General features: G+C 39.2%; 1 protein-coding gene across 3 annotated transcripts; it reads right to left on the bottom strand.

Moving 5' to 3' along the window:
* Window positions 1-11,631: 11,631 nt before the first annotated feature.
* fsta (follistatin a) lies at window positions 11,632-18,048 on the bottom strand. 3 transcript variants are annotated; one of them, XM_043688414.1, is made up of 6 exons: window positions 17,688-18,048; window positions 16,234-16,425; window positions 15,603-15,821; window positions 14,957-15,184; window positions 13,682-13,909; window positions 11,632-12,466 (listed from the first exon to the last, which is right to left on the bottom strand). In XM_043688414.1, exons 1-6 carry the CDS (start codon window positions 17,770-17,772, stop codon window positions 12,366-12,368), a joined length of 1,053 nt encoding a protein of 350 aa, XP_043544349.1. In that variant the 5' UTR covers window positions 17,773-18,048; the 3' UTR covers window positions 11,632-12,365. The 3 variants fall into 3 exon arrangements, with proteins under 3 accessions (XP_043544349.1, XP_043544356.1, XP_043544367.1); XM_043688421.1 differs by having other exon boundaries at window positions 11,632-12,445; window positions 17,688-18,047; XM_043688432.1 differs by having other exon boundaries at window positions 11,632-12,659; window positions 17,688-18,046.
* Window positions 18,049-24,597: the final 6,549 nt, after the last annotated feature.

Genomic DNA, 24,597 nt, shown 5'->3' with positions numbered 1-24,597 from the left:
CCTTCCTATTCATATACCCATCCAGATGCCTTTTAAATGTTGCAATTGTACCAGCCTCCACTACTTCCTCTGGCAGCTCATTCCATACACGTACCACCCTCTGAGTGAGAACGTTGCCCCTTAGGTCTCTTTTATATCTTTCCCCTCTCACCCTAAACCTATGTCCCGTAGTTCTGGATTCTCCCGCCCCAGGGAAAAGACTTTGTCTATTTATCCTATCCATGCCTCTCATGATTTTATAAACCTCTATAAGGTCACCCCTCAGCCTCCGACACTCCAGGGAAAACAGCCCTAGCCTATTCAACCTCTTCCTATAGCTCAAAGTTTCAACCCTGCCAACATCCTTATAAATCTTTTCTGAACCCTTTCAAGTTTCACAACATTTTTCTGATAGGAAGGAGACCAGAAATGCATGCAAAATTCCAACAGTGGGCTAACCAATGTCCTGTAAGGCTGCAGCATGACCTCCCAACGCCTGTACTCAATATTCTGACCAATAAGGGAAAGCATACCAAGTGCCGCCTTCACTATTCTATCTACCTGTGATGTCACTTTCAAGGAGCTATGAACCTGCACTCCAAGGTCTCTCTGCTCAGCAACAGTCCCTCGGACCTGACCATTAAGTGTATAAGTCCTGCGAAGATTTGCTTTCCTAAAATTAAGCACCTCACATTTATCTAAATTAAACTCCATCTGCCACTCCTCAGCCCATTGGCCCATCTGATCAAGATCCCATTGTAATCTGAGGTAACCTTCTTCGCTATCCACTACACCTTCAATTTTGGTGTCATCAGCAAACTTACCAACCAAACCTCTTATGCTCACATCCAAATCATTTATGTAAATGATGAAAAGTAGTGGACCTAGCACCGATCCTTGTGGCACTCTACTGGCCACAAGCCTCCAGTCTGAAAAACCCTCCACCACCACCCTCTGTCTTCTACCTTTGAGCCAGTTCTGTATCCGAATGGCTAGTTAGAACATAGAAAAATACAGCGCAGAACAGGCCCTTCGGCTCACAATGTTTCACTGACCACGGCCACTAAATTTAGAGTCATACAGTGCAGAAACAGACCCTTCAGTCCAACTCATCCAGGTTGACTAGATTTCCCAAACTAAACTAGTCCCACTTGTCTGCATTTGCCAAGTCCCTCTAAACCTTTCCTATTCATGTACCTATCCAAATATCTCTTAAAGGTTGCAACTGTACCTGCATTTACTACTTCCTAGTTAACAGCTTCTGTGTTCCTTGGAGAAACTGTGCAATTTCACTTGGAACAAAGACAGATTTTATATGTTTCTTAAGAAATGGTACAGCCTTAATTGCAAAGTGAATCCAATAAAGTGTAATAAAATAACATAATGGGTGGCACGTTAATCCCATGATATTTCCTTTCCCACTCATTTTCTTTCCACCTGCATTTCAAGGGTAGCTTGGATGGTTAGTTTTGTCCTATCTCGCTTAGTTAATTCCATTCTGTGAACTGTCCATTGTTCTGCTTTATCTTTGATTGATTAGTTCAGCAAGGGAGGAATGTAGCCTTTAGCTGGGTGAGAAACCATTTTAAACATAGTGTTAATTTGCAGCCTGAAGCCATTTTGTTATGTTACTTTGCATAAGAAGCCATTTTGAGGTTAATAAAAGCACACAGTGGTTAGCACTGCTGCCTCACAGTGCCAGAGACCCGGGTTCAATTCCCGCCTCAGGCGACTCTCTGTGTGGAGTTTGCACATTCTCCCCGTGTCTGCGAGGGTTTCCTCCGGGTGCTCTGGTTTCCTCCCACAATCCAAAAATGTGCAGGTTAGGTGAATTGGCCATGCTAAATTGCCCGTAGTGTTAGGTAAAGGGGTAAATGTGGGGCTGGGTGGGTTGCGCTTCGGCGGGTCGATGTGGACTTGTTGAGCTGAAGGGCCTGTTTCTACACTGTAAGTAATCTAATCTAAGTAATCTAATCTAAAAAAAGCATAAAATGGTTGCGCCTGACAACAGCCTAAGGCCAGATTTTAGATCCTCAGGTCGATCCGTCTTCAGTCTGCTCCTGCCCCTCAAATTCCCGAAGGCTCCTGCCCGAAACGTAGATCTTCCTGCTCCTTGGATTCTCCCTGTATTCTATGAGAACTAACCTTGCTAACCAGTCTCTTATGGGGAACCTTGTCGAACGCCTTACTAAAGTCCATATGGATCACATCTACTGCTGTGCCCTCATCACTCCTCTTTATTACTTCTTCAAAAAACTCAATCAAATTTGTGAGACATGATTTCCCACGCATAAATCCACGTTGACTATCCCTACTCAGTCCTTGCCTTTGCAAATACATGTACATCCTGTCCCTCAGGATTCCCTCCAACAACTTGCCCACCACCAACGTTAGGCTCACTGGTCTATAGTTCCCTGGCTTGTCGTTACCACCCTTCTTAAACAGTGGCACCACATTAGCCAACCTCCAGTCTTCTGGCACCTCACCTGTGACTATCGATGATACAAATATCTCAGCAAGAGACCCAGCAATCACTTCCCTAGCTTCCCACAGATTTCTAGGTTACACCTGATCAGGTCCTGGGGATTTATCCACTTTTATGCATTTCAAGCCATCCATCACTTCCTCCTCTGTAATATGGACATTTTTCAAGATGTTACCATCTACTTCCTTACATTCTATATCTTTCATGTCATTTTCCACAGTAAATAGTTATGCAAAATACCTGTTTAATATCTGCCCCATCTCTGTGTGACATGAATTGCTTGCTACTTTTTAGCCCAGGCCTAGGTGTTCCTTGGTGCTACTGAATTTGAATATGGACAGCTTCAATGCCTGAGAAGTGACAAATTTTGCTGACTATTGTGTAATCAGTGAACATCCCTGCTTCTCACATTTTGAAGGGGACAATGACATTAATGAAGCTGCTGAAGATGGTTGGGCCTAGGACACTACTCCGAGGAACTCTGACAGAGATGCTTGACATCCAATAATAATATGTCGAGACTGTGGTGCTGGAATAGCACAACAGGTCAGGCAGCATCTGAGGAGCAGGAAAATCGACATTTCGGGCAAAAGCCCTTCATCACCACACTCTTATCTCCAGCATCTGCAGTCCTCGCTTTCATCCAATAATATCATGCCTTCCTGATGAAGGTTTATGCCCGGAACATTGATTCGCTTGCTATGCAGATGCTGCCTGACCTCTTTAATTAGAATCCCTACAGTGTGGAAACAGCCCTTCAGCCCAATAAGTCCACACTGACCCTCCAAAGAGTAAACCACCCAGACCCATTCCCTCAAACTAATGCACCTAACCTACTCATCCCTGAACACTAGGGACAATTTACCATGGCCAATTCACCTAACCTGCACATCTTTGTACTGTGGGAGGAAACTGGAGCACCAGAGGAAATCCAGACAGACCCAGGGAGAATGTGCAAACTCCACACAGACAGTCATCTGAGGCTAGAATCAAACCTGGGTCCCAGGCACTGTAAGGCAGCAGTGCTAACCACTGAGCCGTCCTACTTTCCCAACCTGCTGTACTTTTTCCAGCACCACACTTTATTGACTGTGTTGCCTTTGTTCAAAGTATGACTCAAACTCACTGGAGAGTTTTCCCACTAATTCTCTGACTCCAGTTTGGCTAAGGCTACTTTATGCTATACTCAATCAAATGCAGCCTTGATTGTCAAGGTCTGTCATTCTCCCCTCCCTTCTGGAATTCGGCTCTTTTGTCAATGATTGGACCAAGACTATAAGGCCACTCAGAAATCTGTTATTTTGTGGATCAAACAGTAGGCTAATAGGGTGTTAATTAGTAAAATTAGATTTGTCCTGCTTTCTGTGGACTGAAATTACCTGGGAAATTGTCCATATTGTCAAGTAGATGGAGGTCTGGGAACTGTGCAAGAACAGCTTGGGTAGGAGCAGGGCTAGGTCTGGAGCGCATGTCTTCAGCATTATTACTGGAATATAGTAGCAAATGTGATTTTTGCAGTAAACAGTGCCTTCAGTCATTTCTTCATATTATGAGGAGCAGAGTGAGATTGGCATCTATTTTGCTGAGGACCTCAGTAGGAGGGTGATTTGGATATTCTAATCAGCACGTCTGTCTGAAAATGAATGTAAATACTTCAGCCTTGTCTTTATATTGATGAAGGGAGGAGAAAGTGAGGACTGCAGATGCTGGAGATCAGAGCTGAAAATGTGTTGCTGGAAAAGCGCAGCAGGTCAGGCAGCATCCAAGGAACAGGAGAATCGACGTTTCGGGCATAAACCCTTCTTTCCTGAAGAAGTGCTTATGCCCGAAACGTCGATTCTCCTGTTCCTTGGATGCTGCCTGACCTGCTGCACTTTTCCAGCAACACATTTTCAGCTTTTATATTGATGAAGCCAATGACACTGTATGCTTTAGCGGATTGGTCAGAGTATTGAGTACAGGAGTTGGGAAGTTATGTTGCAGCTGTACAGGACATTGGTTAGGCCACTGTTGGAATATTGCGTGCAATTCGGGTCTCCTTCCTAACGGAAAAATGTTGTGAAACTTGAAAGGGTTCAGAAAAAGATTTACAAGGATGTTGTCAGGGTTGGAGGATTTGAGCTGTAGGGAGAGGCTGAACAGGCTGAGGCTGTTTTCCCTGGAGCGTCGGAGGCTGAGGGGTGACCTTATAGAGGTTTACAAAATTATGAGGGGCAAAGTATTTTCCCTGGGGTTGGGGAGTCCAGAACTAGAGGGCATAGGTTTAGGGTGAGAGGGGAAAGGTATAGAAGAGACCTAAGGGGCAACTTTTTCACACAGAGGGTGGTAAGTGTATGGAATGAGCTGCCAGAGGAAGTAGTGGAGGCAGGTACAATTGCAACATTTAAGAGGCATTTGGGTGGGTATATGAATAGGAAAGGGTTGGAGGGATATGGGCTGGGTGCTGGCAGGTGGGACTAGATTGGGTTGGGATATCTGGTCGGCATGGACGGGTTGGACCAAAGGGTCTGTTTCCATGATGTACATCTCTATAACTCTATGATGACATGAAACTAGTTGGATTTTAAATGGTGAGGAGGATATAAAGAGCTTTAGGGCTTTTAAGGCAAGTTGAATGAGCAGGTAAATGGAAGGCAGATGCATATATCTTGGATGTGTGAAGTTATCTAGTTTGGTTGCAAACATATAATGACAGAATATTATTTAAACGCAAACTGGAAGAACTGCAAATGCTGTGAATCAGAAACAAAAACAGAAATTGTTGGAAAAGCTCAGCATTTGTGAAGAGAAATCAGAGTTAATGTTTCTCAGAACATTTAGTTTAATGATGTAGATTAGGAAATTTGATGTGCAAAAGGACTTGGAGTCTTTGTACACGAAACAGTAAAAGAAGGTATGCAAGTATAAGAAGCACTTAGGAAGACAAATGGTATGTTTGCCTTCATTGCAAGAAGCTTTCAGTGTAGGAGCAAGGGAAGATGAATATAAACGTCATCACTCAGAGGGTGGTGAATCTTTGGAATTCTTGAGCCCAGAGGCTATGGAAGCAAAATTTCTGAATATATATCAGAAGGAAATAGATATATTTCTAGAAACTAAATGTGTCAAGGGATGTGAAAAAGAATGGGAGTACATCATTGAGGTAGAAGATCAGCCACAATCATGTTGAATGGCAATATGGGTTTAAATGACCAAAAGCTTTTTCCTGCTTCTATATCTATGTGTTTATGTTTCTCACTATTTTCTCAATCTGCTCAGTTGCCTTGGATGATTTGTATATATATATATATATATATATTTTCCCCAAATCCTTTGATTTTAATGCTCATTTAGAATACCATTTATTTCATATTGCAACACTTTGTTCTTCTGACCAAAATGACTCACTCTGTACCTCTACACTTCTCAATGTCTTCCCACATATTACGTATTCCAGTTACAGTGTTTTCTCCCCAAGTATGTTCCTATTGTATTGAGTTCCATTTGCAACTTTGTGCTCACATGACCAGTCCATTGACTAGGTAGTATTGTCAAACAGGGACTCCTTGGGATTCAGGTACATAGTTCTTTGAAAGTTGCATCACAGATTGGCAGGGTGATTTAGAAGGCATTCAGCACGCTTGCCTTCATTACTTAGACCATTGAATATAGGAGTTGAGATATCATGTTGAGGATGTACAGGACGTTGGTGAGGCCATTTTTGGAGGACTGCATACAGTTCTGGTTGCTGTGCTATACGAAAGATATTATTAGATTTGAGAAGATTGACCAGGATGTTGCTGGGACTAGAGTGTTTGAGTTATAAGGAGAAGCTGGATAAGCTTGGACTTCTTTCATTGGCGTGAAGGAGGTTGTGGGCTGACCTTACAGTGGTTTATAAAGTCATGAGGGGCATAGATAAGGTGAATAGCAAAGGTCTTTTCCCTAGGGCAGGTGAGTTAAAAACTAGATGGCATATTTTTAGGTGATAGGAGAAAGATTTAAAAGGGATCCGAGGGGTAACCTTTTCACACAGAGAGTGATTCGTATGTGGAATGAACTGTCAGAGGAAGTCATAGATGCAGATATAGTTACAATATTTAAAAGACATTTGGATAAGTAAAGAATAGGAAAGGTTTAGAGGGATATGGCCAAATGCAGGAAAGTGGGACTACTTTACTTTGGGAAACTTGGTTGGTATGGATGAATTGGACCTAAGTTTTGCTGTATAACTCCATGACTCCATATCTTCCTTCATCTACAGCTTTCCTTCTCTCTAATTAATTACCCAGCCAATTTTCATATCGCCACAAGACATTTTTACTTACACACTTCACACTTGAGACTAATTCATTGACTATAAATCACAAAATGCAAGAGATTTACCATTGAATATTGCAACATGTCATAATAATTAGCCAGGCAATCACAAAAACACCCATTAACAATTACCATTGGCTACCTGCCCTGAAGCCAATTTTGGTTCCAATTTTCATCTTCCCTTGGACCCCATGTGCTACCATATTGTACTGGAATGCAGGTGGAAAGACTATGTCAAACAGTCTGTCCTATTGGCACTCTTTGTTACTAACTCAAGAAATCCAACCAAATTATTTAGACATAACTTCACATTATCAAATCAATGCTGACCTTCCATGATTAACTTGTCTTTCCAAACAACTTTCTTTTTCCATCCTCCTGAATGTTTTCCAATAATTTTCCCACCACTAAGTTTAAACTGATTGGTCTGTAATTACTTAGTCTATCCCTTCCTCACTGTTTAAAAAAAAAGAAACAGTACTAGCAGTCCTCCAGTCTCCCAGCACTGCATCTGTAGCGAAAGTGGATTAGAAAATGGTCACCAAAGTCTCCAGTAATTCCTCTCTTGCTTCTCTCAACAGTCTTGGATACATTCTGGCCGATGATTTATTGACTTTCAAAGATGCTGAACTCTTTAATATTTCACTCCTTACTATGCTTATCCTATCCAATATTTAACTAACAATGTCTGAATCAGACAATCTGCAGACAAAACAAAAGATTTATTAAGAACCATGCTTGTTTTATGCCTCTATGTACACATTTCCTTTTTACTTTCTAACTTAGAGGTTCTCCTCTGCCCTTACTTACTTCTTGTTCTTTATATATGGAGAACATTTTTCTTTGAAAGAGTGCCATTGGATCATTAATATCTACCTGTGAGAACAGCTGGGACTTCAGTTTAGCATCACATTGAAAAGACACCAGTTCTGGAGAATCAGTCTGGATTTTGTGCATAAGCGTCTGGAGTGGGATTTACACCCTGATTCAGAGGCGTAGCTGCTACTAGAAAGACACTTGGTATTTTTGCTAAAACTATTGAAATGCATCTTTTAGAAATTTAGATTAAAATTATGCTCATAGAGACATTTTTGTTACAGGATGACAATAATATATTGAAAATCTGATCCAAATGATATCTTTGTGAAACTATCAAATTATCTGGATGGGTTTATGATTAGAAAGGGTGTCGAGGTTTATGGGTGAAATGCTGGCAAATGCACCTAGGGCAGATTGGAATGTCTGATGGGCCTAGATGGGGTGGCACCATGGCACAGTGGTTAGTACTGCTGCCTCACAGTGCTAGGGACCTGGGTTCGATTCCAGCCTCAGGTGACTGTCTGTGTGGAGTTTGCTCATTCTCCCCATGTCTGCGTGGGTCCCCTCCGGGTGCTCCAATTTCCTTCCACAGTTGTGGAATTGGTTGTGCTAAATTGCCCGTAGTGTTCAGGGATGTGTAGGTTGGGTATGTTAGTCATGGGTAAATATAGGATAATAAGGTAGGGAGAAAGGGTCTGGGTGGGTTACTCTCCAGAGGACTTCTGTGTGGACTTGTTGGGCTGAAGGGCCTGTTTCCACTCTGTAGGGATTTTATGATTCTAAAGGATGAGTTGGATCAAAAGGTCTGGTTACATGCTTATGACTCTCTGACTCTATGTTATGGATACAGGTTTTTAAAAAATTGCATATGGATCTTTGTCAGGAATCTTAATTTGATATCAATGTTTGCCAACTTAGATTTATCAGACTTTGTGTTCTTAAAGGTTGGAGCTCTATTTCAAAAGCAGAATAATATGCAGCAATGTTCCTGCCCTTAAAAAACAGCATTCTTTCCTACTTATTATAAGCTATGCCACATGAGACCAATTGAAGTGTTTACATCCTCTCTCTCTCTGGCAACAGCCTGAGATTGAAGCAAACTGTTCAAAATTTTAGTTTGCATTTGACCTTGCTTAGAGCTTACAATCAATTCTGGAATTTTGCACATCCAGATTTTAATTGCTGCACCATTGGCAGATGTGCTTTCAGCTGCTTAGGTCCTGAGCTTGAGAATTCTCTTTCTAAATCTGTCTGCTTCTCTATCCAATAATAACAACTTGTACTTATGTAACTCCTTTGATGTAATAAAATGTCCAATTGGACCCAGCAGGCATGTTTTAAGGTGAAATTTCACACCGAGTCATAAAAGGAGATATTAGATCAGAAGATCAAATGGTCAATAAAAAGCTACATTTTAAGAAGCATGTTAATAGGTGGAAAGGAGGTAGAGAGGTGGAAAGGTTTCAGATTTGCAACTGTAGAAAAGTGGAGCAATTTAAATCAGGACAGCATAAAAATCCAGAATTTGAGGAGCGAATGGGTGGCTTAGAGCATTATGGAGCTGGAAGAGTTTGTGGAGGTAAGAAAAAGGGTACAAGGGCATGGAAAAGAAATGAAATAAGGATGAGAGTTATAAAATTAAAGCATTGCTTTTGCAAGAGCCAGTGTGAGCACAATGCGAGCGTGAATGGAACTTGGTGCAAGTTAACATTAGGCCACAGAGTTTTGGGCTTGCTCAAGTTACGGAGGATACAACAGAGAGGCTGACCAAGACTGTATTGGGATAATTAAAATACGAAGTAATAAAGGAATAGATGAGATTTCAGCAGCAGATGAACTGAAGCAGAATGTACAAAGAAAAAAGAACAAAGAAAACTTACAGCCCAGGAACAGGCCCTTTGGCCCTTCAAGCCTGAGCCGATCCAAATGTACTGTCTAAACCTGTCGGTCAATTCCTAAGGATTTGTATCCCTCTGCTCCCCACCTACTCATGCATCTGTCCAGACGCATCATAACTGAATCTACCGTGCCTGTCTCTACCACCTCTGCTGGCAATGCGTTCCAAATGCCTACCACCCTCTATGTGGAGTACTTGCCCTTAAACCTTCCACCTCTCACCTTGAAAGCATGACCTCTGGTTATTGAATCCTTCACCCTGGGAAAAAGCTTGTCTCTATCCACCCTGTCTATACCTTTCATGATTTTGTAAATCTCAATCAGGTCTCCCCTCAATCTCGTTTTCTCTAGTGAAAGTAAATCTAACCTACTCAATCTCTCTTCATAGCTAGCACCTTCCATACCAGGCAACATCCTCATAAACCTTCTCTGCACCCTCTCCAAAGCATCCACATCTTTTGGTAATGTGGCGACCAGAACTGTACACCATATTGTAAATGCAGCCGAACCAATGTCTTGTACAATTTTAACACGACTTGCCAGCTCTTATACTCAATACCCCGTCCAATGAAGGCAAGCATACTATATGCCTTCTTGACCACTCTATCCACCTGTGCAGCAACCTTCAGAGTATAGTGGACCTGCACTCCCAGATCTCTCTGCCCATTAACTTTTCCCAAGGCTCTTCCATTCATTGTATAATTCGCTCTAGAATTGGCCAATGTTACATCAATGAAAATAGGCAATATTGGTGATGGAGCAACAAGTGGTCTGAATTTCATTTGTGGTCAAAGATGACAAGGTTGCAAACTGATTCAGCCTTAGGCAGTTGCTAGAGTGGATAGAGTTAGTAGCTATAACATGCAGTTTGTAGCAGAGATTTTAGGTAAAGATTCTGTTCCACCTAATGCTTAAATGGAGGAAATTTGGGCTCCTTCAGTGCTAGATGTCAGGCAGTGGTCTGAGAACCTAGAGACATTGATGAAAAGATAATGGTACAGTAAAGCTGGGTTTCTTTGGTGCAAGCATGGAAATTGACATTGTTTGTTCTTTATCTTTAAAAAGCTTCTTAAAACCTACCACTTCAGCCAAACATTTGATCACCTGCCCAAATGTTGCCTTACGTGGCTTTGTGTCAAATTGTAGAGTACCTAGGGATGTTTTACTATGTTAAGTCTGCTTTTAAATAAATCAGCGAAAATAGTCCAATGTTGACTCAATGTAGATGATAATATTTTGTCACACACACAGTTTAAGGACACATTGAGTTTTAAAGTCTCTTGATAAAAGATAAATATTTTGAAAAATGTTCACATGTTAGCACTGTGTCTATAGTAAAATAAAAGTTTATTTTCTTTTTTTTATGATTATCTATTTTGATATTAGCTATCACACTCTACTATTTCTTTCTAATAGTAAGGCTATTCCATCTTATAAAAATGGCAGCCGTATCACTTTGAATTTAGCAAGCACAATCAAGTCATTGATCAAATTTTAAATATGACAAATATTGTAAGTATGCATTTGCAAGGAAGGTAAATACTTGGAATGGCAAGTTAAATGAAGGAAGGCAGAAGGAAACTAGTTTGAATCATAAAAGAAATGCCAATTCCTTTGTTGCACTTCTTGTGTAAATCCATGTAGACTGTCAAAAGTGAAGGAAGATATTAAGATTGTCAGATTATTTACTGTCTTTTTTCCAATCCTATTTGCACTTTCTGCAATGTTAATAATTTATTCTTAATACCATAGAACTAAAGTTATATATGTATTGGAGATGTGAATGTAAATTGTAAGAGATCTGTATCCACCAACTGCAAAGATTATTCTAATCATAACCATGTAACTTAGTTATGCTTATGATGAAAAATGTACATTGACTGGGCACATATTCTGGGAAGTATGGTTCTGAAATGAGGAGAACAGAAATGGTGCAAGATTTTGAAGTGTAACAACTAGCTCCAAATTTTAGAGAATAGCATGAACACCCATATGTTTTCTTCTGTGGATTCAATATTATATGTGTATGGAATGTAAAATAAGCATTCTTATTATTGTAGAAATTAGTATGTTGTTTCATTTCATGTGAAGACTTTATTTCTTTAAATTGAGTAGTACAAACAAAGAAACAGCTTAAAATGAAAATTCTTGTGTTTTTATTGTTTATTCATTATGTATTTACAAATCCATGTTATTACTTTTTATATACAATGCACATTTACATAATAGAAAAAGTACAAAACTATATATTTAGATGAATTTAAATCTGTCATGTTCGAAAATATAAAATTGTATCTGCAACATAATATTTTAAGCAAAATGAAAACCCTGAAATATTTGCATTATGTTAAAACATTTCGAGAAACAAACCACTAAAGTCAATCAGATTACATGCGGCCAGAAAGTGATCTGACAGCCACACAGCTGCAGAGCATTTCAAGTTGACAAGTTCCAAATGCAGCACATTTGGTCAGTTATATGGCACGCGGTAAAAAGTATAGGGAGTTTTATTTACAGTAATGTGTAACATATTCCAATAAATAAATAAACCAGGTAAAACATGCAAATAACATAACTAAAAATTTGTAGTACAAAAAGAAAATGACCAGCCACATTTACAGCTACCATAATGCAATTTACAGGTTGTGTGAAAGAGTGTACTTTACAAGCATCATACGTCACAATAAATTAATGATAACACTGCTCTCTTGATGAATATATTTCCAAAACAGGTATAGTTAACCGATTTTATGCATAAATTATAAAACATGACAGTATAAATAAAAATCTACTAAACTTAACTATGTATACTTCTTCAAAATAAATAAGCGTACACTTATTTACATATAAGTACAGCGACTCCTTCCTCTTCCAAAGGTGAAGGAAATTACCAAATCGGAAATGGAGATTTAGGAAAGGTGTTATTTTCTTGCTCATCTTCTTCATCTTCATCTTCTTCATTTATGGCTATGGGGGAATATATGGTAGCTGTTGTATAAATAAGGATCACAACAGCGCAGAACCTCAGTGCATGTTTTCAAATCTCTCTGGATAGCCACAATAGTCTCTTATATGGCACAAGAATGGAATTTGCACCATTTGTTATTATGAAGTAATTTTACATAATAGCAACATTGCAGTGTGTTCTGAAGAATCAATGATCAGGCTTTATGGCAGTTTCCTGGAATTACATAAAAGTGTTCTTGTGTTCTAAATTTACATTGTATTCATCCATTGCATTCCTCAGTGCTACTGATTTAAACCTATCAACTATTTTAATAGCTTTAAAATCCAAAACAACTGTGGTGAAGCCTTTGGAAGATTACTATTGATAAGGAAGCATCAGCTTCAAAAATAATAGTTGTTCCAATCTATCACTATCATGGCATTTTAATCCCTCATGATATCTTCTTCCTCTCAATGTGGACAGCAATCTCTTCTGGACCCAAAACTTTCACCATTTATTAGCTATAACATTTATTTGGAATTTAATCTAATACAATTATAACTCATTGCAGTTTCAAAAATCAACTAATTTTAACTGCAGTGACAGCAAGATACTCTGATGCCTAGTTATGTTTTTGAAATATTATGTAATTTACTTTCACACCATGATCACTAGATCCTTAATTAGACATTCTGCCTCAGGAAAGAAAAGAGCATATGCCATTTCCAAATGAAAAATGTACAATACTTAAAGCGTATGTGTATAAGATTGTTGTGTTAGACCAACATTGGCAGCATTTAATAACTGATATCAGAGATGGAAGGAATGGATAATGGTGGGCAATAATCCTAATGAAATGTAGTGATTGAACATAGATGAATGGACACGATATGCTTTCTCTGTATCAATGATGAAAGTACCTGTACGACTGCTATCATACATTGCTCAAATCCTTGTGTCAAATTTCCTAACTGCTCAGTAAAAACAGTGATTCTTCATTGAGACTGTTGATGGTGGGGAGGGGGAGGAGATAGGTACATCCTGTTATCAACATGTGACAAAATCTTAAAGCACGATTATCATTAACAAATGTCTTGTCTGGCACTGCCCCTATAGCAGCATGAAAGGCATGCATATTTTTATGTTGATAGGTACAAATGGCAAGATTATATTTGGTACAGCAAAATATTTGTAAAGCTGATAACATAAAATCTGGCATACACAGTGAATCTTATTGTGGAATAGAAGTTACTTACAATTGCACGATCCTGTATGTTTGATCTCCAGGAGGGTGCCAGAGGAACAGGCTGAACTTTTCATTGCACACTCATTCGGGTAGGTGGTGTTATCAGTGGCACAGACTGGCTCATCTGAGCGTCCACCCTGACACATATTACAAACAGCACACCGGCCCCTGCCAAGTCGGCTATCCCAGAGACACTTTTTTCCAGGGCTACACTGTATGTCATCACAGGACTTGGCTTCTGAAAAAGAGGAAACCAAATTCATATTTATGAATAGAATGATTCATTCAATCTTTAACAATACAGTCAAATATTTGGACCAGAAAGTAAATTTAAACTCTTCAATTACAATGATTTATATGACAGAATTCAGAATGAAAACCATATTAACCTACAACCCTCACTGTGTTCATTGTTCAAATTTTAATATGGATCTTGATAAATACAATATGTTTAATAGATTTGTCATTTTTTTTCTATTAAGAGCAGACAACACATCTAAAGAGGTCCACCATTGATGCTAGCATCCAGCATTATCTGTAATTAAAGACCTTATTTTGTACATATGACTTTAAGTCAATAGTTTAAAAACACTCAGAAATATGTTTTCCAAAGTAAACATGAATGAGTTGAATATTTAAACCAATTAGCAGAGCTGTACATTTACTTCTAACATTGAAAGGTCATAGTCCACATGAGCAAACATGCACTCCACCCACACACACTGAGGCTGCCTTTCTAATCTGGTTGTTGAAGAATTTGGAAAACGTTGAAGCTATTATGCATATGCCCAGCAACAAACACTTCAGCGTTAAAAACCGCAATCCGAAAGATTCAATTCTGAATCTTTTTTCTGTAATGCATTAACCCAGGATATTGTCCTAAAGTATTTTTAAATACCATAGCTCCAGTTGAAAAATTATAAGTAAAAAGTCATTCAGCCTTCAACAATTGCAATTATAAATGTAAATTTATAAAATTAACATAATGTCGGAAATTAAAAAAAAGATTGACAATTTCATTTCTCAGATTTAAGAATGAGTTTAAAAGAAACGATAACAAATTAAGTTAATTAGTACAGATGATCTTTTCTCCGCGATATCAATGTACTTTTTAGAGCTCAAAATCGAATATCCAAATGGGATTTGTTCGGTTTAGTTTGACATTTATCCATTGTACCCTAATTATACAGACAAAAAGAAAACTCCTCCCACATTGTATTAGTACTCGTTTCGTAACTGCGTAATGGTTTGCAGTTTCCACTTTGTGAGGTCTCGTGGTACGTACTTATACATTTCCCTTCGTACGCCACTCCAATGGATCTGCCCATCAAGCAGGTGGCGCGTCTGATATGGCAGGCGCTGGCGTACGTGATCCCATCATTGCCGCACAGATACTGCTCGGGGCTCGAAGGTTCAGGGCACATTCTCGGGTTACACATCACACAGTAGGCGCTATTTGTCTGATCTACCACACACACAGAGCTGCCGGGACACAAGACATCTCTGCACGATTCTGTAAGACAGCAATTAAAAACAAAAGCGAGGTGAGCACCACTGAAAGTAATCTTCCGCAATACAATCGTCTGATTTTATGAAGTTAAAGTTTAGTGTTCATAGTAAACACAGATTGTTTTTAAATTTGCAACATTTATTTAATAGGCAATAACTTGGAACAATAGGGGTGAAATAATTCACTTTCTATACTTCCCCAATTACAGACATATACTGAACACAATTTAATTTAAGAACAAAATGTGATGGAAAATTATTCTGGGGGCTGTGTGGGGAATCACTCAACAATAGACACTGCAAGTGACCTGAACAATCTGTTATTTCGCACTGTGGGATAATGAAATGTAAGCATTCTTTAAGCGAGTGGCTCATTCCCTTGCAGAATCTTGCTATTGAGCATGTACTTGTTGCACACATACTTTTACATTTGCCTTGGTATTGGACCTCCAGTTCAGGTTGCCCTTTGCACCTCGCCTTCAGCAGGACACATTCATCTTTGTATGTTTTCCCGTCAGTCCCACAAACGGAGCCCTTCCAAGTGACGTTCGAGCAGTCGGGTGCACAGACACACCGAGGTTTGTTCTTTTTGTTCATTTTGCACTTTTTACCTGGACCACAATCGACGTTATCACAGGTTTCTATTACAGGGGAAGAAATACACAGTTTTCTGCAAATTACTTCCATGCATCAAAGTAGTGTTCGAAATGTAAGGATAAAAGCTCATTCGTATTAACTAAACTGAATACGTATTCATTTTATGACAGACGTTTTGCATTTTTATGAGCTTTCTGTTTCCAGATGTTTAATGAAAGGTTTAGTAAAACAGCGCAGACTCAGTCGCCATCTTAATAACCCGCACCGAAAGCCATGGCAATCAAGAGATTCTCTCTTAAGCAATTTATTCCAATGAGTCGAGACTGAGAGAGTGGTTAGCAAAGGGCGCATTAGAATGATTTCGCGAGCGATCTGTAAACTTTAATACACCTTGCAGGATCCAATGAAGACGAATACAAACAGTTTCGATTCACATAGACCGAGTGAAATCTGTACCTTTACAAGGAGTGCAACCCGGGGCTCCACCGTTAAAGATAATCCATCGGAAAAGGGTACTGGATGGCACATCATCTTCGGTCCACGCTGTGCCCAACCTCCCACTTTTGCAGCACTCTTCGCGGCTGACCCCGGTCATGTAAAGAACCTGGCATTTGCCGTTCTTGGCTTGCTGGAGCCAGCAGTTCCCAGCTGCAACACACAGTCAGAGCAGTGTCAGTTTCACGGTTTCAGACACAACACGTGCACTTTGTATTGACGGTACCCGAGTGTTTACTTTTGAGTTTTTTTCTGTCTCAGTTTGGGTGAACTGAGGAGCCTGAAACCGCCGACATTTCCCGACAGCAACCAGGTTGCCACCGAAATGAACATCTCTATGCCACCACCTCCTTCTCACTTTGAATGGTGATTTGTTCCACTTGGAAAGTGACTTGGCGCTGCCCCAAAACAGCACAAGCTGAAGTACTGTAGACACGCGTGCAGTGGGACAGAAAAAAAGCCTGCCAGAACTCATCCTTACAACGAAAAACAGAGCGCAAAATCCGAAATAAATAAATGGTTAGCGGTCTACTTATCTCAGACTCATGCGAAAACGAACTATGGTTGACAGTTTGACAAGCGTCTGGATTTAATCAGTATTTAACTTCAGCGTCGGCTGTGTATAAAGCGTTGGCGTTGATTTTTCTATCTATTCATACAGTCACTCCGGAATAGAAACATAATCTATTTTCTGTGGTATTAACTCGTTCCAAAAATGCCTGAACTCTGCTGCCTCTTCTGGATAGTCTAGACTTCTTGTTGATACCGCCTGATATCAATCTAAATATATACTGTATATCGAGTTTTCAGTTTCATGGAAGAGACGTTATTGAGGTAGCAATATAGAATAGGCAAATTTGACAACACACAAGTCAATTATTTCCATTGGACCCAGTAATCACACCCGCTTCCTAATCTCGCTTCAGTCGCGTGGTATTACCGATGTGAGCAACATTTAACAGCTCGATCGGACGTTTACACGTCGATTCATCTGCAACATCAATGAGACGTTTTCTCTCTCTCTGCAATTCCCCTTTGCTTCTCACTATACAGAAACTGAATAGAGTAAACTTTGACTCTCGGAATCCCATCGCATCTTATTTATTTTCTAAATAGCTCAAGTATTTGCTAACAGACAATGCTAAATTACACTCTGCTTTAATTCTGTACGACGACATTCTGGTAACTGTGAATAAAGTGCAGAAACACGTGTGCGCCTCGTAACTTGCTACATCGCATTTTGACCTGAAAACTTTGGAATAAAAGGAAACAATAAACCGAATCAGCGTTGGGCTTTTTTAGTATTTTCACCCGAGAAAATAACGCACAAGGTACATGACCGGACAAAACATGAAACTCCGAGCCATGTTCACAAATGTGCTCAGATAAGAGGTCTCCAAACTGCTTTAACTTACCCTGCACTCGCTGGTCTCCAATGGTGAGGAAGATGAAAAGTGAAACGGTGAGAGACGCAGTTCTGCTGTTTAGCATCCTTAGCATTGTGGCACGCAGTTTCACCGCAGCTAAGTACTGATCTGAGAGCACCAGTCAAGTCCGATCGCTGTGTTGAATGAACGTCAATCTGTGAATGCAGTCACTCTTAAATATTTTGGCTGAAAGGGGTCTTGGCTGGTCTGTTTGGTGGGCGGTCTTCTGATGGCATGGTGATGTGTTTGGCAGGATGGGGGAGGAGGAAGTGATAAAAAAAGTTAAGGTGGACGGAAACTTAATCAGGTGACATTTCACCGCCTCCTCTAAACTTTTCAGCTTGAAATCTCAGTCAATTTCACAAACGCATTTCTATAACATCCGAGTCTGGTTACAGGTCGTAGTGTCAATTTCTCTGTCATTGACAAGATTGTACCAGCTCATACAGAAACAATGCGGGGGAGGGAAGGGGGTGAAGGAAGATGTACTGTTCCTAAGTGTATTAAGACTTTTGCTTTCTTTTATTTTCCTATTGGGTCATCTTTATATCTACAGTACATTAAATATTCTAACCTGCTGAGTTTTTAACCAAGCTATATCCCGAAAATAGAAGCGTCTGTGGGTGAAAGCACCCGGTCCAATCTATCCATCAAAAAATACAAAAGCATGGCAAAGTAAATGGAGCCTAGCTTTTCTAATCCGATTTCTCTGGTAAAGCGACAACTCCACCCCCAGCTCGCCCATAACCTGTGTACGTAATGTCGATATTTCGTCTCATGTCTATGTCTCGGAGGGTTGATTACACTGAAAAGAGTTTATTGTTAGAACTAACCTCCACTACCTCAGCATCAAAAAGCACATGGGGTGGTTTTTCCATTGCAGTATTTTCTTGCTGACGCCTACAGTTTACATTATTACTAATTTTTTGGTTTTATTATTTATATTACTAATTTATTGCCATCTGACTATTTCTGGAAATACATCATTGTAATAAATAACTATAGTGGGAACCAAGGACACTGACACCGTGGGTGTGTTCAGCCAGTAGGTATTGGAAAAGCAGTTAGATTTAATACCCAGATTTGGCAAAGTTACGCGCCTCTGTAACTGGAGCAGACTTCGCATGTCCATGAAATGCCGTAGGCGGTCTCGTATTCTCCATTTAAGAGATTGTGACATCGAATGTTAGTGTTGCTCAATGAGCTTGCTTTTGGCAGGGAGAAAAATGTACGTAGGCGATCTGTCGCCGCCTATCTCAGGGATTACGCTTCCCTGTTTCATTACCGTTTTGGCGCTATTACGTGCTGTCCGAAACCTTACCCCAAGAAAAAGATGAAACTCACGATCCGACTCAGCCTAATAACTACAAAGAATCAGACAACTTTTATTAGTGTTGATAGGTGCATTGATCTGACTAGAAATAACTCCGCGATAACAGACATTTTCCACCAGCTGCGGCTTAGAGTGGTAATCCTTTAATAAAGACTTATTACAATAGACTCTTAAAGTCTCTTTATAATAATCGTCAGAAATGCAATCGTTCTAATATTAGAAGAGACAGTTGTTTGGGTGCCTCAGTCTGCTGATAGTATTTACAATATTTAGCGTTCAAAATAGACTTGGCAATGCCATGCCAGCAGACAGTAGGAAAACTTCTTCCACAAGGCAATTCCACGCAGATTATTTCCGTTTTTAATGCTGAGAAACGTATTTTCTGTCCCAGATCATCCTGGGTTCTTATTCCATAACATCGGAATTGTGGTTTGATGCGATCAAAAAAACACTAATGCAGCCCCCTAACGATAAAAACAGGGCAACTGCAGCTAAATTGTGCACCATTCAGTGATTTCCAGTTTATCTCAGCAAAACGACTAAAGATTTCCCTTATTGCCAAATCAAGATTGCGTGTTTTGTTGGTAGAGTTGAAATATGGATGTAACTTTCAATTAGTGAAGAAAGTCTGGGTTTGAGAAGATACTGGTAAACAACTAAGATAAACCTAAAGCATACCTATATACACCTACCATTCCAAATCAAACTGCGCAGCAATAGACAACACTAGGTAGACATGGGACATCACATTACGTTATATTTAGCTCTTAAATACATTCGTGGAAATTACCAATGTGAAGTTATTTGTACGACTATTGTGTCCTGTGTTTCTTGCCAATATTGTTCATATGCCTATGTAAGTATTTGTTTCTGAAATCCTCTTCCAGCAGAAACAGCACACATATTCTCGCGTTTTTCTTTGTTTTATGTGCGTGTCACTATGGCGAAAGGCTGCTCAACGTTTATAATCTAACAACAAATATTTATTCCAGATTGAAGACGAAGACTGACGAACTGGACAATTTCACACTGTCCTGATACATCTGGCGAATAATACCGACTGTTGAGCAATTTGCATCCTCAAAAACAATGAAAGGAAAAGCAAGAGTTTTTAAAAAAAAAGAGTTGACATGGAATTGGAGAGGTGAATATTGGAGGCAAATAGAAGAGTGTGAGAGATAATGGAAAATGAATATTGCACAATGTAAATCATTATTCATAAATGTTAAAGACGATTAAGTCCTGTAATGAAAATCAAGGACAAATGCCACAACGAAGAAAAATAGAAAATAGAGAAGTGAGATAGTGATGAGGGGACTGATATTGAGGACGGGAAACAGATATGGCGAGGTTAGAAACTTATGAGAATAAAAAAGTAGGGCACTGAAATGCAATCTCTGCACGTCTAAAAGGAAACTAAAGTGAGACCTCTGCAGGACGAAAGTTGTATGCGCTCGTGCACATTTTTGACCCAGTTTCCAGAATCCGACAGGTGCTTGTTGGAAGTTCCACGGATGTTAATGTGTTTCATAGTAAACTTAAGGAATTACGAATCTGAGTCAACGTGGGCAGTTATGATGACTAGCAACATTTTAGTTTGACAACCAAAAACTTTAAGATAATCCATTGCTTCAACTTTAAAAAAACAAAATCGTTTTTAATTTCAGTACGTTCGAAATAATCAATCTGCAGTTCCTAGGTAATTACAATATTTGGTGTTTTTCACAAAACTGCTTCATTATTAATTAATCATTCACCAATCCGAATGTGGAACGGAATTTGCGTTCTTCAGCAATCAGAATTGTTTCAATACAAGTCCGATAATATTTATCAATACATTTGTATTTCTAAGCTGATTATGAATATGGATACTTCCTTAGACACTACAACACGTCATGCAGCATAGGCCAAGTTAATGCTTATAACATATACAACGCGGTTTAGTTCATTCTAAGATCTGAACACAATCTACATCAAATATTATTTTGCAAAATTAAATGAAGCAAATTAGCTTTATTCTCTTTCTATGCCTATTGACTGCATGGAAGTAAATATTTTACTAACAGTAAGGGGTTTTGGCCTTTAATTGCTAGGTAGCATTTAATGTAGAATTGAAATCAGCGGTTTAGGTCGTCTGCCTCTAACAAATAAATGCAAACATGTGTCAGCTTTTATTCGAAAAAGCTTTTGTACCTCCACCCCCCCCCCCCCCCCCCCCCCACCCAGCCATTTTTCAATAACTTGCTATAAGTGCTACGAGAAATTAAAACGTCTTCATAGCTGCACGAGGATCAGGCGAGTCTTTACTAATTTACATCCATAAGGAGACATTTGTTATTAAATCATCCATAAACATAAGAAAACTAAAAAATATCAAGCAGTTAATAACTGCAGGAAATAACGGGAAAACATAGCAGGTCTATCAGCATCTGGAGAGAGTGTTCTGATTGTGTGTGTGTTTTCACTTAACAGATTCTGACCTAGTCAATTGCTTTTCACAGATATTGACTGACATGAAATGACTAATAGTCTTCAATATCTGAAATCGTTCAGCGATAAAACAAAACAAATGAACATTTGTTCAGGAGGTGGCGCAGACCACCAAACAATTGTTTTTGACTAATTTGAGGAGCCGTTAACATGTCTACAAGTGACGCACTTGCCCGAAAGAGGTTGTCACCAGTCAAAACAAAATGTGGCGTTTGGATAGCGCCCCACCATGAGCATGTATTTCAAATGAATCAACAGGAAGGTTTGGATTGTTCTGTTCGATGTTGTCAGGCAAATTCTCACATAGATCTCGATTTATACAAAACTGACGGGAAACTAGATTCTTTGATGTAATATCCAACTTCGCTGAATGTGTTACCTTCGGGACCACGAAGGATCCCAAGTATGTGTCGACATAAATAAAATGTCATATTTTTGAATGTCAATAAATTCTATAAAAGTCTTGCTGTTTAGTGCGTGTCAAGACAACTCCTTTACATTTAATCTGATATACGTTCAAAATCTCTTATTGCAGATTGTTTTAAAGGTCAAAATCAAAGAAACGTGATGCATGACTGGCAGCTTAAGGTTCAGTATTTTAAAAAAAATCAGATTCAAGTTGGAATTTATTACATCAAATTCATTATATAATACAAACATGCGTTAAAAGGGAAAGGTAAATGTACAGTTTCATCAGTGGATTTTCCTGACCGTTTGACATATTCGCTGTTAATAAATAAGGTTGAAGGATGACCAGAAACCCAATAAAGATGAGATCCTGCTACTGAATGTAAACAAGTTCATATTTATGATATATTAATCCCTGTCTTGTTCTATTGATTACACCGACTTTTTAACAATTTGCCTATAATATTTTGATGAATGTAATCACTAAATCTACTTCTGGGACATTCATTAATTTTAACGCCGCAGGTTGAGCTGACAGTTGAGGTATGCTGTCATCAAGAGCGCAAACCCGACTTGTACAACGTGCCGAAGAACGTCATGTGAAAGAATCGGATTGACTGATTTCTAGCCATGAACAAACTCCTGGATATAGCTGTCAGACAGCTTTCATGTTTTTGCAATTAAGGTGCTGGACAATAAAGATGACGTGTTTTTATTGTAATCCTGTGGATGTGACGAAAACTAATCACGCCAAATATTGTTTGATAATGCTCTTTATACATTTCCCTGCCTTTAACAGCCAAATAAAGGAAAGCTGCTGTTTCTATTTATCCTTGATGTCTTACTTGGCTTCTGTTTTCAAAATCTTCCCTCTTAACGAAAGGTTTATTTTAAACAATTATTAGTTTAGTGAAGAAACTAGCGAATGGCCCAATTAGATCACGGAATGAGGACTGTATCCCGGGCTTCAGCAAATAGACCAATAAGATCAAAACGTGACAAACCAAGTATTCCAAAGTCCGGTCAGATTGAAGAGAGACACCTTCCAGAAGCTACATTCAAGACAAGAACCTCCAATTTCAACACAAGTGATTGTCTTGGGTGTTTTGATAGACATTCGTATAATGACACATCCAAGGCCACCCGCTAGATAGGCATGCATTGGCAATCGGTTGAATGGACTGAAAACACTGGAAGAACTGAGGAGGCTTGCATAATGCTGATATAATGCAATAATGATCCATTTCTGTACAGCACGCAAAGATACTGTTTTCCCCTATTGTTGAGAAATAAGCAAAATATTGGAACATAATTTATAACTTTCAAGTGACCAAAGAACAACATAGCCAAAGAAAAGTTACGGCATAGAAGGAGATAATTCGGCTCATCGCGTCTGCTTCAACGGAATAAGCTAGCTGCCCATTCTATTCCCGCTTTTCAGAACTTGCTTATAGGTTTTCTCTTCAATCAACACATTGGGCAGTAAATATTAGATACCCATCACGCTTTGGATAAAAAAAGATTTTCTTCTATCCCACTAATCTTCCGACCAACCACCTTAAAGTTGTACCCATCGGTAAATGACGTCTCTTCTCTATCCAAACCCTCGTTATTTTACACGATCGCATTATAAAACAATGTTTACCATTTTCAATGTCTGTATTCGTTCATTAAATTGTTATCGTTAAAAAGTTGGCTTTGTAGCAATTCTTTGTAAAAACACAACTTAGTGCTTTGCCTTGTTTTATTTAAATAAATAAAAGGGTTGATATACACAAGATTACAGATACAGACCCTACTTATTCGTCACTCAGGTACCCATTCTATATCACTCTTGCACTGACTTGGTGGTACAAAATTTGAAATTTGCTCAAATGAAAGATATACGTTGCTTAATTTTTTTCATTTTGCTCTCATCAGGTCAAATACAAGAATGTCGCATTTTTAATGATCACAGCAATTTTATACAACATCGGAAAAAGATACTGAGCGGTTGGCAAGGGGACTCTGATTGGCTGAGGCATTGCTAAGGAGAAAACTACTGGGAATTACAGGCATCCACCTTCCAGGTCGTTCACAAAAGATGCAAAGCTTGAACGTATTCCTTTTCTTTATATAAAATGGGTACGATTTGTTGCAAGCATAAAAGTCACTTTATGAACTTGGATAAATATTGTAAATTGGCTGTTAGTGTAGCTATTAGCACACTCAAATTTGTTTAAAAAGTGCAATCTAATCGCAAAATCAAGCAGTTAAGCAATGCTGCATTTGAACTTGAGTGCCAGTGGGATTTCAGAAGTGAAAGTTGTGTATCCCGGCTTTTGCCTGGTTGAATCAACCAACATACTTCTTCTGTTGTTCAGAGAAGGCAGAGGACAGACCGTACTTGATCAGTTCTACTTGCAAAACCCCAAACCAAAATATTTACTCTTAGATATGATTCTGCAAATGAACTTCATTGCCCACCAATCCTGAAGTCACGGATAGCTCCACTGACAATGATCAGTTCAGATCATAACGTGGTGTATTTCTATTTGCGAGATGGAACATTAATGCGGAATCAATTCTCTGGAAACAAAAGCAGTATGTTCAAGCAGGGTGCGTTGTCTTTGATTTGGCTGGGAACGGACAGAAAGGTTCCCATTTGTTTTGCCCTTGGTAATGCTT

Source organism: Chiloscyllium plagiosum, chromosome 1 (genome assembly GCF_004010195.1).
Source record: "Chiloscyllium plagiosum isolate BGI_BamShark_2017 chromosome 1, ASM401019v2, whole genome shotgun sequence".
Taxonomy (NCBI): Eukaryota; Metazoa; Chordata; class Chondrichthyes; order Orectolobiformes; family Hemiscylliidae; genus Chiloscyllium; species Chiloscyllium plagiosum.
This window is presented reverse-complemented; position numbering and strand designations above follow the sequence as displayed.